The 19,254-nt window shown below is 34.6% G+C and overlaps 1 protein-coding gene across 1 annotated transcript; it reads left to right on the top strand.

The window, feature by feature from the left end:
• Positions 1–1,786: 1,786 nt before the first annotated feature.
• Positions 1,787–17,758, top strand: LOC150110402 (uncharacterized). The gene is made up of 6 exons (XM_090393548.1): positions 1,787–1,857; positions 4,441–4,502; positions 7,897–8,022; positions 8,205–8,297; positions 13,323–13,419; positions 17,689–17,758. Exons 1-5 carry the CDS (start codon positions 1,791–1,793, stop codon positions 13,365–13,367), a joined length of 393 nt encoding a protein of 130 aa, XP_090249674.1. The 5' UTR covers positions 1,787–1,790; the 3' UTR covers positions 13,368–13,419; positions 17,689–17,758.
• The last annotated feature ends 1,496 nt before the right edge of the window (positions 17,759–19,254 follow it).

Raw genomic sequence — 19,254 nt, 5'->3', positions numbered from 1 at the left:
GTAATAGTAGAAGTCACAACATGTTTCACCAACTGAAGATTATTTGTTTGTTTGCAATTCCAGCATTAGCTTCCTCGGTCTCAGACTTTGACTCTGTGATTCCTTTCCAGAGTGGAGGTCCAGAGTATATAACTTTTTAGCGCCTTAGTTAAAACTTTACTCAACCCCAGTGAATTTCGTTTACGCTACAGAATTGCGATCTATATTAGCTATCACTGATTTCCAGCTTTGACTTGCAGTTAATTTCCAGATCATTTTTATTTTTTTACAGTAGTAGTAGTAATAGAAATCGTAATAGTAGTAGTAGACATCCTACAGTAAACTAATACCGTGGATGGGCGGAATGTCGATAACATTGGATTTAGAAACCTATAGATTGTAGTTTGCAGTATATATGTAAGACAGAAGATAGTTCCTAATCAATCGTGGTTACGAATCTCAACTTGAAACGTAAGAGTTGTTTTTGATACTGGTAATGGAGATGAGCATTATCGAGGTTGTAGCTAAGAGCGCACATATATTTTAAGTGAATGTGGTGGGATTTGTTAGGTTTGCATTTATTCTCATGGAATCAGATTCCATTTGATTGATTTTTTAATAGTTGTTTGTTAGTAGAGTTAAAATTGGGAGAGAAATTGAACATATAATTCCATGATATCATGTTTTTTTTCTGTCTAAAATTTGGAGTGTGTTCCCTCTGCGACACAAACAGACAACCTGCTAAACAACAACAATAACAACAATCATTGGCACTTACAGGCCTTTGAGGTCCATGTCCTGTACACATTAGCTGTCATAACTGTAATTTTATGACATGCCTAAATATATTTGTTTCTGTGTAAATTGAGTGTGTTCTCTTAAATGGCTTAATCAGTTACCGGATGAAACATCCGACATTCAATGAGTAAAATCTTCAACACCAACCGTATGAGACCGATCTCATCTTTAATTATAGTCTCAAAAATTATCCTCGTTTATTAGACGAGATTTGAACCAGATCTTTCCGACAAAAATGAGTTCTTCAAAACCGAGCGAATATGTCTCGACAGAGATATAAGACAGAGGCCTGAATTAACTTGAAAAAGTTCCACATTTGTCTATAGAGTTAGTTTCTGTACTTTATAATTGTTATCCTACTCATTGTACAGATATTACTCTACTGCAACAGATTTACGTGTTTTAATGAGTCAGTTGCTCATTAAACATTATATCAAGTTTTGTTACTTCTCTGTTAATAGCAGAGCATGGTTGGGGGGAGAGAGAGATAGAGAGAGAGAGAGAGAGAGAGAGAGAGAGAGAGAGAGAGAGATATTAACTTGTATCCAATTCCTTTTGCTACAAATAAGTTATTCTTATTTTATTCACTTTTCATAGATCAATTAGAGATTACGAAAAGGTTGGAGAGAAATGAGGAAGAGATGTGCCGGGAGAATATCATTTTGCATCTCAAGTAAGTTCGGAAGGCCATTTGTACAAAAAGCAGATACACAAGGTGAAAATACAAGAACGTGTGATTGAAGGTCACTGTGTCGAGTTTTCATTGGTGGAATCCCGGGAACATTTCGTTTTGTAATATTTCCGTAGGAATGCATATTTCGCAACTATATATTTATCGGATATTTAATTAGTTATACATATCCCTGGATATTTAACCCTGATAGTTTCACGTGCGATTGCACGAAAGTCCCAAAGGCTTCAAGAGTCAAGCTTAAGAAAACGCTGAATTAATATTTCGCAATCGAAGAGAAATCATGTATGTGGCGGTAATTTTCATGTTTTTCCTGTTTGGAATGTTTCCTCGTAGCTCGGATTCAAACTTTCTGGAATTCGCAGGACCAACTGTGTGCGCTTTTTGTGGTAAGTATATATAGCTTTTATTGAGCTAGAATAAAATAGTTTAACATTACAGAGTGCAATGAAGTAGTTTACGTGTCACTTAGTACAGATGACTGTTATTTGTGAGACAAGAACTCTTAAATGATTGTTTTAAAATTAAGAAGTTCAAAAAGAATGTTTGCTGTTTTTATAAATATGGAAAAATATAGAAAATATATTGTAACTTTTATATTTAGTCCCTTGATAATACGTACGAGATATTTTCATTTTGAATGTATTAGCCGACCATAGTTATTCGTAGATATATAGGTGTTGATATGTTTCGCCAGCTAATTCTGTCTGGCTTCTTCAGGACAAGAAAATAGGAACACTAATAGTCATAATAGCTAAAATATACCATATAGTTATAATAGCTATAATAGACCATATAGTTATAATAGCTATAATAGACCATATAGTTATAATAGCTATAATAGACCACGGTTATTCATAAATATAGAGTTGTCGACAAGTTTCGCCAGCTAATTCTGTCTTGCTTCTTCAGGACAAGAAAATAGGTATAATAACCTTAACTTGTAAAAAAGAATGGAGTAACAACAGTTAAATTATTTAAAATTGAAACAAAAAGACGCTAACATCAAGAACATGGAGTGTGGAGTCTTAATCATTGTTTTTTGATGGCGTTTTATAGTTTTCCGTGAAATTAAATTCTCTAAGCTTAGTGAAGTTATTATACTTTTCCAAACGTCTTTTAGTATCATGCCTTGATTTTTGTTTAGATTATCTGCTGTTCGGAGTACCATTGCAGTTTTTTTAAAGTTTGTACATCTGAAATCTTCTTCAATGTAAGGCATGGAGCTGTTGTCCCAATCTATAGATTTGTTCCAAATAGAGAAATGATCGGTTAATCCTGAGGTATTTGTTCTGTTGTTGTTGACATCCGCTATATGTTCTTTTTTTCGAATTTCAACGCTTCTTGATGTTTGGCGTATATAATTAGTAAAATAGACCTCAAGTGCTTAGACCTGTTCGATGACATATCTAACAACATAGATAATAACATTTGGAACATATTGTACTTGATTGCATGATGCAAAACAGTTACAACAAATTTTTTCGATCCAGTAAAGAATCGCAAATTAAAAAATTCGATAGAGTATATCAAAGATAATGCAACTCTAGACTATGTCTCCCGGATGATAAAGTTATCATCCGGGAGACATAGTTACCTTTTGGACCACACTCTTTCTAAATAGGAATCGAACATATTAAAAAAGGTTTCAACTTCGCCATAGCTCCAAATCACATCCCAAAAATAGATTTCATAAGCAACATTGAAAAAGAACTTTCTTCACTTTCAGAAACAGTAGCAAATGATATAAGATTAAAAAGCACCATCATCCTTTCTACTTCAAAACCATCGAAATGTAATTATACCTCTTCTGAAGAAGAGCCCTCTCAAACGTAAGAAAGAACAAAGATATTATCATCCTAAAATTCAGACAAAGGCAACTCAACAGTCATTATGATACTAAAGATTACATAAAGAAGAACTGTGATTTAGTTTCTGACACGTCTACCTATCACGTATTAGATGTAGATCCAACCATGAAAAACCAAAAAAAGACTAATCTCCTAATTCGTAAATATGACTAGGTGGCTTTTGCAATTAAAGTGAAATCTAAAATCTCTACACCCATTATCACCACGCTTATATGGTGCACCAAAAGCTCACAAAGTTGGAGTTCCGCTCCTCCCGATCGTGAACTCTCTCGCATATCTCAAACTCTAGTTAGCAATGGTTACCCAAAAAATATAATCCAAAAAATTCTCCATAGAAACAACCCACAGCAACAACCTGCGATCACGCAGTATACATCGTCCATCGTCATACCTTATGCTGGCTCACTTTCAACTTCTGCGTACATACACCAGCGTACTTCTACAAGTAGGCAGGTGTATATAACATCCCATGTTCCTGTGGACTGAATTATATAGGCCAAACATCAAGAAGCCTAGAAAAATCTGAAAAAAAAGAACATATTTGGGAATGGCAACAACAACAGAACAAATACTTCAGGATTAACCGATCATTTCTCTATTTCGAACCACTCCATCGATTGGGACAACAGCTCCATGCCTTAGATTGAAGAAGATTTCAGATGTAGAAACTTTCAAGAAGCTGCAGTGGTACACCAAACAAAAGATAATCTAAACAGAAATCAAGGCATGATACTAAAAGACATTTGGAAAAACTTAATAAATTCACTAAGCTTAGCATAATTTAATTTCGCGGAAAACTATAAAACGCGATAAACAAACAATGACTAAGACTCCACACTCCATGCTCTTGATGTTACGCGTCTTTGTTCAATTTTAGTTAATATAACTGTTGTTATTCCATTCGTTTTTTACAAGTAAACGTTAGTGTACCTATTTTCTTGTCCTGAAGAAACTTGTCGACAACTGTATATTTATGAATAACTATGGTCTACTAATAAATCCAAAAGGAAAATATCTCATATATAGAAAATATATTTTCAGTATTCGTTGTGTTCACACTTTCCAGTTTGATTAATATTTTGATCTGTATTTTTCCCTTAGCCCTACCCGAAATAACGAAGTCGAACTACATGTTATGCCTCGATACGTTGGGTGATTATCAGGTAAATGAAAACAATGTTTCAGGATTTTTGTTAGTTATAAAACGCGGAAACTCTTTCATATTCTTTCACTAGTGACTCTCCGCAGCTTCGTTGGATACGTTTTCCTGGGATGTGAGCGGCTATGCGCAGTGGTAGGATGGGCCTGTCACTGTGTAGAGTCAATGCTGAGGGGATCTATTCAGTATTATGGTTAGCCTCTCATTGAGTAGACCCCCGTGTAATGTGTTAAATGATCCTTTGGATCACTTGCTGAATGGGTCAGTTACGGGATCGCCCGAGGTTTGGAGAACGCCTGTAATTGAACAGTCCGCAGAAGTGGTCTATCTTCTGTGGATGCTTTTCCTAGGGATATGAGTGGCTGTAATCGTTCGGGTAATTAATCGACTAGGTGATGTGATTATACAGTGATCACTCGAGTTTGTGGAACTATCCCCACTTAAACAGGCTACGTTAGGCCGCTTAGGTGAATGCTTTTCCCTGTGATGAGCGGATCTTTTCGTTATTGAGATTGGATGATCAAAGGAAACGCATTAGTTTTGGAAGAACTACTCTGAAACAGGTCTCTATGGATGTGGTCCCGAGTACTGCCTTACATCAGACTCATGCATATCTTATTGCCTTTGCTGTCATTTTATCGAGTCCTTCGGTGGACGCCCTGTCGCTGGATATGAGCGGTGTTTATGACATGCTTGTGCTAGTTTTTGCCTGCCATGGGTGAAGTGGAGGCGTCTGCAGGTTTTCTCTGTAGGATCCACCGATAAGATTAACACGTTCGCTTCCAACTAAGAGTATACTCGTAGTTGGTATATCAGCCTCACAAGCCAGCTACGAATAAACTCGTATGACGCTTACCGCCGGCAACGAGATTACCCGTACTGACCTTGAAGAAGTGAAAATGCTTGGTTTGTGGAGGCAGCAGCAAAAGTGTATATACTCGTATATGGTATATAAGCCACACAAGCCAACTACGAATATACTCGTATGTCGATTACTTCAAGGTCAGTCTCGACAAGGTCGAGACTGACCTTGAAGAAGTAAAATTGCTTGGCGTGCGGGAACAAACTATGTCCAAGTAGCGTGGCATAGTTTGGTCCTAACGATGAGATTAATGGTTTTTAATAAGTTATAAGATAATTCGGGATATAACTCTTTGAGGATAGAGTGATCTGAAGGATCGCATGGAGTTTAGAAGATCATTCAATTATACAAAGGTCTCGATTACTGCATTCCATTAGATGTTCATCTCTGATATACATACATACATACATCTTCCTTATACCCTCTTTTACCTTGCGGTGTCGAGGGTCCATTGATCATCGGACCTCACTCCGTTTACAGGATAAGGTGGTCAGCCTTATGCCCCGGTGTATCCTATGGCCTGTAGTGTTGAGTTCAAGGCCAGTTTGCCTGCTTTGCGGGATGAAAAACCCCAGAATAAACTGGGAAAAAACCCTGCTGTCCACGCCCAAGACTGGCTAACTTGGCTATGGCTGAAGAAGATCCTTCAGCTCTTCACGTCACCGACGGGAATCGAACCTAGGACACTCCTTCCCCAGGCATTTGGTTGCGAAGCGCATAGCCACTAGGCTAACCACACGGATCTCTGATGTAGATTCTGCTATTGATGTAGCCTCTTACCGGGACCGTTCTGTGGATGCATTTCCCTGGGAGATAAGCGGTTCTGCTCGCTAGCCGGGTGTGCTCGAGTTAATGAGTAGAATATCGCTGAGTATGTCTGAATGATCGAGAGTTAATGAGTTAAATTGATCCTTCAGGTCACTCAAGGAGGTTATTGGAAAAGACCTTTTAATTATACAGTGGTCTTGATCACTGCATTTTAACAAGCCTGGCTATGGTATATTTTCTATTGAAGTGGCCTTTATCGGGCCACTTTATCGGGCCTTTATCGGGCATAGAGAAATTAGAGAAATGTCCCTCAGCATACTTTTCTCTAAGAACTGTACATTCATTCCTTAATCACGTCTTTGGGAAATTTGTAACTTTCCTTACAAATTAACGTAAAAAACGTATTGCAATTTAATTTATACGAAATTTAGGACACACGTGTTTTGCTTAATATATTTTAGTTTGCTGGCAAAAGAATTCTATGCACATTTCTCTGTAGCCATGAAATGATTTTATGTACTGGTAAAAAAGTTATTCTTCCTTAGCTGTTGGTCATCAGTGTATATTGTTGATAGGAATACGGTTTTTTACATTTCACGTCCTTTGACATTTGTAGACGCGGTATACTCAATTCTGTACCTCACCGAGTTTTGAGAGGAAGCCTCTGCTAGAATTAGTAGTAAAGTCGCAGATGCTCTTTATACTAAAGAGTTAATATGGCACTTACAAACATCCATTGTGGGATTCGAACCCACAGCCACTTGGCTGGAGAGCGAATACGTGGTTAGCTAACCACTCAGCTAACTACGCAGGCTGTAAAAATTTGGAAAAAAAACGGATAATATTGAAAACGCAGAACGAAGTATATAATGAATGCCAGTGAATGTATTTCGTTAAATAAATGTTTGTTTTATCAGCCTGGAGATTAATCAGTGTGAAGAACTTTGAAATTACTTTTCGCATTGCATTTTAATATCGTTATTCTGTTATTACTGTTATTCTAATTACAAGAAAATGACATGAGTTCACTATGAATTATAATTAAACATTTTCTATTCAACAATTGATGTTCAGTTAATGGAATAAGAGGAGTAATGGAATCATTGTACAAGATAAGTAAACAATATGTATTAAAATATCTGTAGAATGAATATGAGTCGGATATTGTTAGGAAATAAATGAGATGAGGCCATGCGAGAATTCAGATCACTCTAATTCATATCCAATAAACAAACAGAATTTGAAGATTTTGTGAGAAACCAATATATGAGGACATGATTCAAGGTTATGAACAAGATTAAAAAACTTGACTAGATGAGAGGTAATCGCTGGAGTAGAGAAGAAAGCACACAAAAATGGATGTAATAGTTCTATCAAGAACAAACTTACTGTTATTCCGTGCAACTCCTTCTTGTTCAGAAAAATGTTTCACAACAAAAGAATTAAAGAAAAGAATTTTAATACTCAAGAGCTTATGCAATGAGCTCATATATTTCATTTATTGTACGCTTCTTAAACATTGCATTCTTGAATAAAATGAAATGTTAATCTATTTAAACGCTTCTCCCAGTTCTGAATACGTCATTATTAAAGAACTGATTGCGCGACTGAACAATTTTCTAATGAACGAATCAGTAATTATTTCGTTTCTTATATATTTTCGGTTTTAAATAAGCTGATATACTTATATAACATTAACACACTTTATATAATATTTAGAGTGTCTTTTTATTAACTGTAATGGTTGATTGACTTTTATTAATTTTAGTATTTACCACCTCTTGGAAGGTGTTTGGTTGAAAGGAATGTCACAGACTCTCCTACTCTTAGAGACATTGGCAAATTTCTTTGCACAGGGATTTGGAAGGACTGCAGGTGCGGACATATTGGTGCGGTAGGTAACTGTGTTCGATAGAATCTAAACACATAATCTCTCTCTCTCTCTTTGTTTGTTGTTACTTCTTACCTGTGTTACAATTTAAAAATGGAGGATTATTAAAATTCATAATTTATTGACCTGGAAAACACAAAACGTCGATAAATAAAATGATTATTATGAGATGTCTTCCTTAACAGGAAAGTCAAGAGGTCTACGAGTGTTGGATGAAAAAAGCCATTCCATCTGAAAATCAAGAAGAATACTTTAAAAGGGTATTGGAGAACAGCAGGGTAAGTATCGTATTGAATTGTACCGGTATTTGAAATAGCAGAGTATAAGAGCACAGTAATAAATAACACACTCCATATACGAGTCTGTTTTACACACTGAATGTTCATGAACGAAAGTGAGTCCATTCATTCGTCAAAATGACGGTTAAATTGAAGTTCAACTGTTATCCTCTTCTAACTTTCTTATCACGAAAGCACACTTTAGTGTTCAGATTTAATGTCTCTGAACCTGTAATTTAAACATTGCATTTCTGTTTCCTCAAATGTTACTTGAACCCTTACTGTAAGATATAACAATTGAACCTATCTATGGTCATGGTTATTCATCTGGATTATGTCTACGGAAATATCAAAAAGTATGCAAAGAGTTCTGGAACGTTCACATTCTGAAATTGTTCAGAATATGAATATAATTGTCGGTGTTAATCTTTCCGAAAACTACAACGACGCTGTAGTTTTCGGAAAATGTAGTTTGTAGTTTTTTTGCAACGCACGCACGCACGCACGCGCGCGCGCGCACACACACACATACACACACACACACACACATTGGTTAGCCCATCGTACCGCTATCTTGTCAGGGAGGATGCGGTTTCTAATCCTACCAAAGGTATAAATGTTTGTGGTTGCCCTACTAACCGACTATATGTGCTGCTGTGAACCTGTGTCCTGGGTGCAGTATGATATTTGATGTGTTTGTATCATAAAAAATCAAATCAAATCGAAAAAAGAATAATGCAGAAACCGGAATCAGCCATTTCACACTATTATCATAAAATGTCTAAATTAAACACTATTATATCCATATGTATTCCTAAGTTCAACATTTACAGCAATGTAAAACAGCGTATAAAGAATTATTCAGACTGGATCGGGTTGTTTACACTAAGGACAAAGGAACAATGCTGGAAGTATATTTTATAATTTAAGTTCTTGAGTTCTCCTGGGAAAATATGTTCCTCTCACTGAAGGAAAAACTCGATTTTCTAATATGATAAAAATATAAAAACTATTAATCACTTTTTGAGATCAGTTAAATCAGCTTTAGCCGAAAAGGATTCTACGAGTTTGTAATTATTGAATCTCGGGTATATCGATCCTGACAGTTTTTTTAGTACCGACTTAGATTCGGACATTTGTTCTCCAGGCATGTTCAATACCCTGACACGTCTATGATGCAGAAAAAATGTGCAGATTATGGAGCAACAGCTGCATAAAAAGGTTGCATCACACTCTGCACATTCGTTCACAGGATGGAATGCTTCTCAGAATCATTTCATTGTTTAATGGTTCAGGACCATAGTACATTGTCATGCGAGCTACAAGTTTCCTATTAAAATTGAGGCCATGTAACTGCGAGCATAACAGCGACTTCTACCATCTTCGCTGGATCCCAGAAAGCCGTGATCAGAACCCTATTGAGATTGTATGGCATATGCTAGATAAACACATTCGGGAACAAAATCCTCTTCTGTTAAATCAGTACCAGTATTAAGAATGTCTGTGTCATAACTGAAAGGTGAGGCAAAAAAAAATGGAAGTTGGGTAGCATTGGAATAAACCAGAAAAGATGTGTGGAGGAGATAAGATAGACGGAACCGTTATTGAGGAAGTGGTGAATGAAAAGGATAAATCTTCTAATGTAAAAAAAATAAATATTAAAAATTGAAAGTGATTGGCGAACAGAAAGCGTGTTGGAAGAAATGTGGCGAGCGTTGTGGTATATTGCAGTGAATACTCTGAATGAAAAATACATGGTTAATGAAACAACGATAAAATCGTGTTCTGCTTTAAAAAAATGAGAGCAAAACGTGGAAGTGACAATGCAGAAGAAAGGAGTTAATGACATGTTCGTCCGACAAGAGAAGAATGAGAGAGATGCGTCTGTGCTCATAGGTAGAGAAAGAAATTTGAATTTCATATGCTAGGATTGCTTTAGTAGCATTACGGTTAATATTGAAGAAGGAACAAATCTAATGGAGAGCTCATACGACACGTTCACATGATATTCGGAAAGAAATGCTAGACTACATTCAACAATTGGAAGATTAAATCTAGCCGGCGTTAAATTGATATATGACATGGTTATGCTGAATTACATGAAAAGAAGAGCGTGAGCGATATTTTAGCGTGTACGATGTACTACAGTACAGGCTAAAAATTACAATTGTTAAAAGCAAATCGTTTTCCGATAGCAAATTTTATAATCAGAGATATAAATAAAATCCGAGAAATTCCTTTGGTACGTATCAATTAAACGAAACAAGGGAAAAATACTTTCTTTTAAAAGTAACTGGGAAGAATTCACCAACAAGAAAAACTGTATTAGTTGAGCAACTCGTATTGCACTGTATATCATCAAGAAGAAAGTGTATAATTTTACATTTTAAACCGATGTAAAGAAAACAGCAGCAGATAAGAGAATGGAGAAAGATGAGCTAGAAATATTGAAGGTATTTCCGAATCTTAGATGATATTTCACATAACGTAGCAGTGTAACTGAATTAATGCCATGGTGAATGAAAGTAATAATGAGAAGAAATAAATAAATATAAATTAAAATGAAAAATGTTTTGATTACTTTGAATCTCAACCCTAATTAGAAAGTACCAAAAGTGGAAATAGGATAATACAGAGTCATTCCATAAGAATAATTAACATAAAGATAGTAAATTAGTTTTGGTAAAGGCTTTTAGAGCTTTGTGTGATTTTCTGAAATTCAGGAGGGCGTTTAGACAGTAATATGAAGCATTATAGTGAGCTGGACAAACTCACGTTTACAGGGATGATCCTTTATAACTGTTATGCCGACATTAAATAGTTGATTTAATGAAGGAAACACATATTTGATCATATAACCTGACATTTCAAGCACTTATGAACTGAAGGTTAGAGTCTATTGTATCGAAATGGCAGGGGTTTCTCTCCTGAAGATTCGGTAAGACTGACACTCAACTCACACTTTCCAAAAACGTCGGGTCAAAACACACTGACAGTTAACAGGCATAATATCTCGCCTCATAGGTTTAGTTGCTTCTTCTAACTTGATAACAACCAATCATCACTTTACAAAATTCATTTGCAGAATTCGTTGGTTGTTTTAGAAGTAGAAATGATATTAATATACTCGTACAGCCATTATAAGCAATTCGAAGTTCGACAACTCAAACCAACAATGAATTCATATTAGAGATCATTCAGTTATTTAGTGCTATCCTGCGTATTCTTGTGCAGCTGCTAAAAATCATCACAAATAATAATTACAGGAATTCTAATCCAAATTCAAATTTTGGAATGAGTATGCAAAGTAAAGTGAAGAATCATCGGTTGAGAAAAGCCAGCGCCATCCATGCATTAAGGAAGCATTAAATTTCTTTACTTGATGAAATTGTTATTCTACAGTCAAAAAGTAATTATTATTAAAAAATATTCTCAGACGAATTGATTTTCCCGAGACTATAGTCTTAGTTATCATGAGGACAGGTGACCTCTCTGATGTATCTATGGAAGGGGAAATGGTAAATAAGAGATGGAGAGTAATGGGAGAGGTGAGGAGGTTGTGAGGAATTCGGACAGGCAGATGACGTAACGCACTTCGTTTGCATCTCAACCAGCTTGCTTTGTATGCCGTGTTAGAAAAGTGTAGCCAGCCGAAGGTGTCACGTTAAGTTCCTCCTGCGAAGGATATTTTACTATTTGGATAGCTGTTCTGCAGGTAGTCAAGCTTCATAGAGAGAAAGATGAAGAGATCAGAGTGGGTTTGTGTTTCGAGACTAGCGAATACAGCAAATTAATGTTATTAAACGGAAAAAGAAGGGAATAAAAAGGCGTTTGCTGATTTTTTTTTTAAAACGGTAAAAGAAAATCTTGAGCTAGAAATGAATAAAAGTAGATTCTAAATTAGCCATTCCCAGAAAAGCAGACGCATTGCCTTTTCGTAGAAAGGAATTGTAAGTGTATAAAATGTATAATAAAGTTGCATAGTAGTTCATGGAGCTGCAATTTAGGCTTCTGCCACGAATAAACGTCTGGCGTAGATAACTGTAAGATGTGAGGTATTGTCATTTATGTTAGTGTTTATGCCAACGATGTTGTTAAACTTAATGAGAAAATGAGTCTTTCATGAGGATTCTTTCACGATTTTGTATTTGAAGATGAATTGTGCTGGGGATGTCTTTTTTGTTAGGATTAGGTTTTTGATAACTGTGCACTTTGCATGTTTATGATTTAAACATTTCGTATTTTTAGGCTTTATGAATTTTGTATTTTTTGCTTTATGTGTTATCCATTTTAGGATTATTATGTACTTGTGGTAATTCTTACTTTACACATTTGTGTGTTTCATTTTGAGTTGCTTTATGCATTTTATAAATCTGAAAAAGACGCCAATTAATATTTCATGTAAAATGTCCCTCTTGTAAAAATTACAATACGAAAAATAAATTACATCATTCCGAAACACGTATCTTTACAAAAATTATAAAAATTATATTAATCCCTGCAATAGATTAAAATTTTCCTTTTTCTCACTTCATAAATTTCCGATTCAAGATACCAGTTGTAATCATTTCCTATCCAGGAGCAAATAAACTTTAAAAAACCACAACATCATTGAGTCTAAAGAATGTTCAGTTTATGGAGATGAACACTTTTAGGGGATTGTTAATTTTCAGAGATAAAAAAGAGGAAATATGATGCATAATTTTACTTGGTGAAAAGTCCGCTAACGTCTGAATAAAGTTGTATAATAATAAAAAAGAAATCAAAGTACATACAGAAGCAAACTTAACATTTTATGGTTGAAATTACACAACCATAAAAAAGTGAAAGAAATAATTTTTTTTTTAATTGATGATCAACCCTCTTAAAATAAGAAGCGTTCAACGATCTTACTATCTTACTTATTTAAAATATATAGGAATCTTCCCATATATAAGTTATTTTTGTATTATATACACCAATGTTAAGAAAAAGCAATGTTTATTTAAATTTTTGTTTTCATATGTTGGATTTACTATCTTTTAGGCCTGCGGTCTGAACGCTAATCCTCAAGGAGCCTGTTTTTTATAAATGTTATTACATTTATAAAAAATTTGAGTACATGCAAAAAACATCCCGAAAGGTAATGTTTACCGTCGCAATTGCTTAAATTATTCTTTTTTTATAGAAATTCAGAAAGCTTAAAACTCTCCTTTATCATTAATTGTTAACATTTGTTGTCTGTTACTCATGCAATTGCTAACATCAATATATGTATATATGTATATATATACATATATATGTATGTAACTATAACTTTGTAAAACGATTGAATCACTAGAACCGAGAAAAATGAAAACAAAGTTTATTAATACTTTGTCAGGTGCACATTTGTTTTCATTTCTCTCGTTTCTAGTCATTCAATCTGTTTATAAAAATGTACAACAGAGCAAATCAATCTTCTTACAGAACTATACACACACACACACACACACACACACACACACACACACACACACACACACACACACACACACACACACACACACACACACACACACACACACACACACACACACACACACACACACACACACACACACACACACACACACACACTCACACACACACACACACACACACTAGGGGCTCTTTCCCCTTGGCGCCTACGGCGCCCAACCCCACGAGTTCCGGGACGGTAAGGCGGTTCTGGTAAGCCAGACACCTGGTAAACCGGAGACAAAAAACGTTTCAAATTTCGGCTTATCTTTTTATATATATATACTCTCTCTCTCTCTCTCTCTCTCTCTCTCTCTCTCTCTCTCTCTCTCTCTCTCTCTCTCTCTCTCTCTCTATATATATATATATATATATATATATATATATATATATATATATATATATATATATATATATATATATATAAAATCAAACACACCAAAAAGATAGTATAGTGTTATAACCATACGGGTGGAAAAAACAAAAACGCAGCATATGTGGGGACTTTTAAAGGTACACAAATTTACGTTGATGGATATGGTACACAATACTAGTACATTTCGATAACTTGAGGAAATCGGACCAGTTCAGATTACTCCGTTTTATTAATTCCTGGAAAATTTCCTTATACAGATTTTAATCAGTAAACTGCTGCTGCCCTAGGAGTGTATTTCCCCTAGTGAACCCTATCTGTGAAGTTTAGAGTAGGCGCGTTATGACTGGGCTCTCAGTTTAAGATATTTAATTGTATTTCTGGTATGCTTCGCGACCAACGGTGTCTTATTGGTTGAGACGTTTAAGAAATTATGGCAAAGCAGATAATGCAGTGAAGTCAATGAATTATATATGTAATCTGCACGTATTCTTCTGGCAGTAAGAAAAACGTGAGTTTCCAGAAGGAAACCCCTGTCTTCTTCATACTCGATCAGCTAACTCATCTTCAGATGAAAACACACTCATCAACGATCTCCACTCCTAGAGGGGATTCGAACCCAACTGTTTTCGACAGAAGAGCACATTCAATGCTGACAGTAATCAGTTCTCCTGCATTCGCCAAAGCGTAGTACGCGATTTTATAATCACAAGAAATACAAATATAGGGGATTATCATATGCAGAACTTAAATGTGAAGAAAACTTTCCATAAGGATGTTGAAGTAACTTGAAAGTCAAAATTTTCATAATCTTGATGATGATGCGCTCAGAGATTCCTGTAACATAAGCTATCTCACAACCTCTTCATGAATTGCTCAAAACGGTGGAGTCAGAAAAATTTCTTGACCCTGTTGATTAAATGAAAACTGAATTCATAAGATCATGAAATAGAAAACTGAAGTCATTCAAATACGTAAATAAAAATAAAGTAGATAGATTTTTATTTATGTTTTCTTCTTACAATAAAACAACAAGGATGAACGTGTAATTGGAGCGTATATGAAACCAACGAAAACTAAAGGCTCTCAGTTTCGTCCTTTTTTTTATGTTCTTCATCTTTGTCAGATTACGGATAAAGAGTGATTAGTTTAATTTAATTTCAGCTTGCAAGTAATATGTTATTTTCCAGCTAAGTTTCTTTTTTATAGTGATCTCATATACTAGAGGTCAAGAGACTTATAACCACCTTAGACCTTGTATTTATGTTCAAATTAGAATCTGAAATTTTTATTTTCTTCGGTCAGAATTGGTAGGAAATTTAAGCTGCTATTAAAGAAAACATAAAATTTGGGTGCGAAGCGCTCTGACCTGAGTGCGATATTGTCACGTGTGGATTTATTTGGACCATATAAAATACGAACTTTACAAAGGAAATAGAGGTTTTATTGGCACACACTGCTTAGAAATTTTTAAATGTAAAAAAAAATCCAGATATTAATAGATAACTCTGTAATAGTGTATTTTAATAAGTGCAAGTTTCTCTGTGAAGGAAATTACAGACAATTATTCAGAGATCAGTTAAATCGACAGCATATCACATAATGTAGAAATCATTTCACCTAAAAAAAAGAAAATTATTCGGAAGGGGAATGAGTTTATCTAGGGTATTCTCAGCGTCATAGCAGTTATATCTGTCAAAGAATAGACCTTTTAGTTAAGAGGATGGATAATTAGAATCATAATTAGAATGAAAATATCTAACTTTGAGGTTGGATCAGATTCTGATGAAGATTCGAAATAAACGGAATCTCTCGCTTTACTTGTATTCCGGATTAACTCCGTTATTAAAATTGCGAGTCTTTGAAAGAAGAGGTTGGGAATAATTTATGTACGATAAATCATAGGAATGTTAGTACAATATCCTTTCTTAGAGCCAGAGTAGGTGACATGAATAAAGCAGAGAGTAAGGAAAATTACTGAAGTTCTGAGGTGTTTAAACTGACGAGGCAAAATAATATGCCCATCGTGCCTCTTTACTGAATAACAGTTACTGCTTTGAATCACGATTTATCTAATGACACCACATGAGAAAGGAACTTAAATATTTTGACAATTCATATAGTGATAAGTAGGAGTGATGTTGATAATGCGAAGATTAACATACTAGTCAGTGTTCGTTAATATTCAGTATTAACGAACTAATGTATAAGCGTTTGGGCACAATTAGTGATTATGGTTGTTGGTTGGAATTATAACCAAACTACTAAGGCTGTGAGGCCATTGAGTTATATTTGTATGCGCGTAACTTGTGTTTGTTCTTCTGGCCAATTTTGCCTGTTTGACAGAGTGAAAACCCGAAATTTTCTTTAGGAAAACCTTAGCCACACCGTCTAAGATAAATTGCTCAGAAGATAACTTGACGGATAGAAATATATTTACTATTTTGGTTTAGAGGGAAATTAAATTAAGAAATAACATTACTAAGACAAATTAGAAGACCATCCGTTTAACTAATAGAAACCCCCACCAAGCTATAGAACCATTATGCAATTCTCCAGTTTAGACGACATTGAATTATGACATAGATGTAGTCGTTATGGTTTTTAAGGAATGTCTCGTAAACCATACGTATTCAGAAAAAGTAATGAAAACAGGCTGTATGATTAATTAAAAGAAACTTTACTTATAAGAGATAGGAAGTTATGATACAATTACACCTATGTTCTCTCAGGTTAATATCGTAATTTGCTCACATGTTTGCTTAACAAGTTTTAATAAATACGGACAGAATAGTTGAGTCCATTCCATAAATGTTCAGAGGGACTGTGAACCATATATTGAGTAATCATTACTCAATATATGGTTCACATGCTATTTGATTTTTTTAATCACTTTTAATCGGCCTCGGACTGTCTCTGTAGAGATTTTATTCTTCCAGGGTCTAAGGAATTTCTCTGACATACTAAAATCTGACGTCGAACAAGCAAAGTATTTACATAAAATATTCCGGAACAAATATTAATGCGGGTAATTCATGGTGTACAGTACATGCCATTGCTATTTAATATGAAGTTATGTCTTTGTCTGAGAGTTGTCAGTAATAAAAATAATGTGCTTGTGAAAGCTAAATGGATAGGAATTCTTCCTTCTCTTGACATTTCTCAACTTTCCGTTTTCCAGAACACTGTGAAACGAAGCCTTCATCTAGCATACGAAGAATGGGCAGGTATGAAATAGAACATGGAGTTTCGCTTTATATTTTTCTTTCACTGTTGTACATTGAATGGAGTAAATGGCATTAATTTCTTGGCAACTTCTCGAAGGTACTTTATGCTGAAGGCCTTGTCATAATGAAATTATGTCTTTCAAATATGAACCACGTTGAAGTATTGACATTTTGATATACAAAGGAGATATTATAGAATTGGACAGTATAAAATGATGATACATATGTATTTATTAAAGCTTTGAGTAATTTTAAGAACAATAAACTATGTTCTTTCGCATTCCATTAATTGTGCATTTCGTTATATTTTCAGGTACATAAAAGGAAAGAACTATATCCTTGAATAACTGTATGGGTTCCAGTTGGTTTATTCATGTTGTTGATAAAGGTGACAAGAGAAATAAGAAGATATAAAGCTAACTCCAAATTGGAATATTTTTGTATAGTTCAGAGCTTGAGGTTGTATAATAGCATTGAACTAATGAGACAAATTTGAAAATAAATAAGAAGTTTACAATCTTACGTGAAAAGGCTATTTTTGTGACCGTTTACATTAATGAGTGCAGATTTACTACTGATATTTTAGAAATTACAAACTTATTAAAACTTAACATAAATAAAGAAAAATTATATTCTCTTATATAAAATTATTCACAATTTTTTTCTCATTTTCATTTTTATATTTTTGCCAATTAGAAAAACGAAAGATTTATTGCTTAGTTCTTAATTATTTAGTGGTTAGTAGGTAATGTTGCTTCGTAGAAACCGGATTAAATTTTCACAAACATGAAAATAACCGGAGAACACAAGTAATTAGCAGAATATTTTGGTCACATAAATGTAACAATAAATGTTAGCTGCTTTGGTTAATTAGAGTTCGGTTGTTCTGATTACTGCCGAATCAACTAAAGCTTTCAGACCGGCCTAATTTCCACATTTCCACCAGCGTATGGCACTGGATAATTCACTTTAGTTGAAATAGCTTTAAAAATATTCTTAGCAGGAAAGACTAAGAATTAGAAAGAGTTGAACTCTTTCCAACTAAAGCGTATTGTCATTATCGACTGAGGTATAGAGATATACCAATTGGTGAATTGGTGTCTTCGCGCTAAACAAGCTGGGGATCATTTCAGGTATAAAAGTTTGTGAAAGCCTTTAGTTTGTGGATTTCTTCATCGCTTAATATAAGATCGTCACAACCATCATTATCTGTTTAATAGATGCCTGAAACGGCATCTAATCAACAACTGCTCAGTGGTTTATTAAATAATTTGTTACACAGTGGTTTATCCAAGAGTGGTGATAATGGAGAGGGAGCCATCTTGTAAACATGATGATATTTATTTCATTAACTTTTTTGTTTTTAAATTCATGTGTAAATTATGTTATCGAAAATCAGTAGAAGGCAATTGACGTTTGAAGAGATTTGAATAATCGAATAGAAAAGAAACTTCGCTTCTGTATAAGCTTATTCTTCAGGAGGGAGAATTAGAAATTTTCCACTCAATCAAGCAGGCGAAGTATCTGAGAAATCCTTGTCATTGTTAACTTTAATAGGTACAACAGCTTCGGTGAGCAATTAAGAAATTTCCAAGTTTCTACGATGTATTTGACAAATGAACTCGAAAAGTAACTAACTAATTCAATTTTATAAATTGTAGACTGAAGCATTAGAAATGAATTTCGAAGAGAAAACGATTCATAATTAGCATAAATTACGTACGTATAAAACAGGAATCGCTTAGATTAAAAGTAATTGATTACTTTAAGAAATTTAATATAAATTGAGTTCACTGGAAAATATCCTATGGTAGTCTTTCCGTTATACGTATAGGAACCACGCTGTGACACGAAAAAGTAATTGCTCAAATTCACAGAA

This window comes from Typopeltis vanoorti, chromosome 1 (assembly GCF_054136105.1).
Source record: "Typopeltis vanoorti isolate ZY-2024b chromosome 1, IOZ_Tvanoo_1.0, whole genome shotgun sequence".
In the NCBI taxonomy this organism is placed as follows: Eukaryota; Metazoa; Arthropoda; class Arachnida; order Uropygi; family Thelyphonidae; genus Typopeltis; species Typopeltis vanoorti.
The sequence above is the reverse complement of the archived record's forward strand: the minus strand, read 5'-3'. Positions and strand labels throughout refer to the sequence as shown.

What these genes read in the sequence shown, in the direction of transcription:
- LOC150110402 (XM_090393548.1), top strand. Translation starts at nt 1,791, where the DNA reads ATGTTTCCTCGTAGCTCGGATTCAAACTTTCTGGAATTCGCAGGACCA. An exon ending in AACTGTGTGCGCTTTTTGTG is followed by an intron (nt 1,858 to 4,440) that starts GTAAGTATATAT and finishes TTTTTCCCTTAG; the next exon opens with CCCTACCCGAAATAACGAAG. An exon ending in ATACGTTGGGTGATTATCAG is followed by an intron (nt 4,503 to 7,896) that starts GTAAATGAAAAC and finishes TATTAATTTTAG; the next exon opens with TATTTACCACCTCTTGGAAG.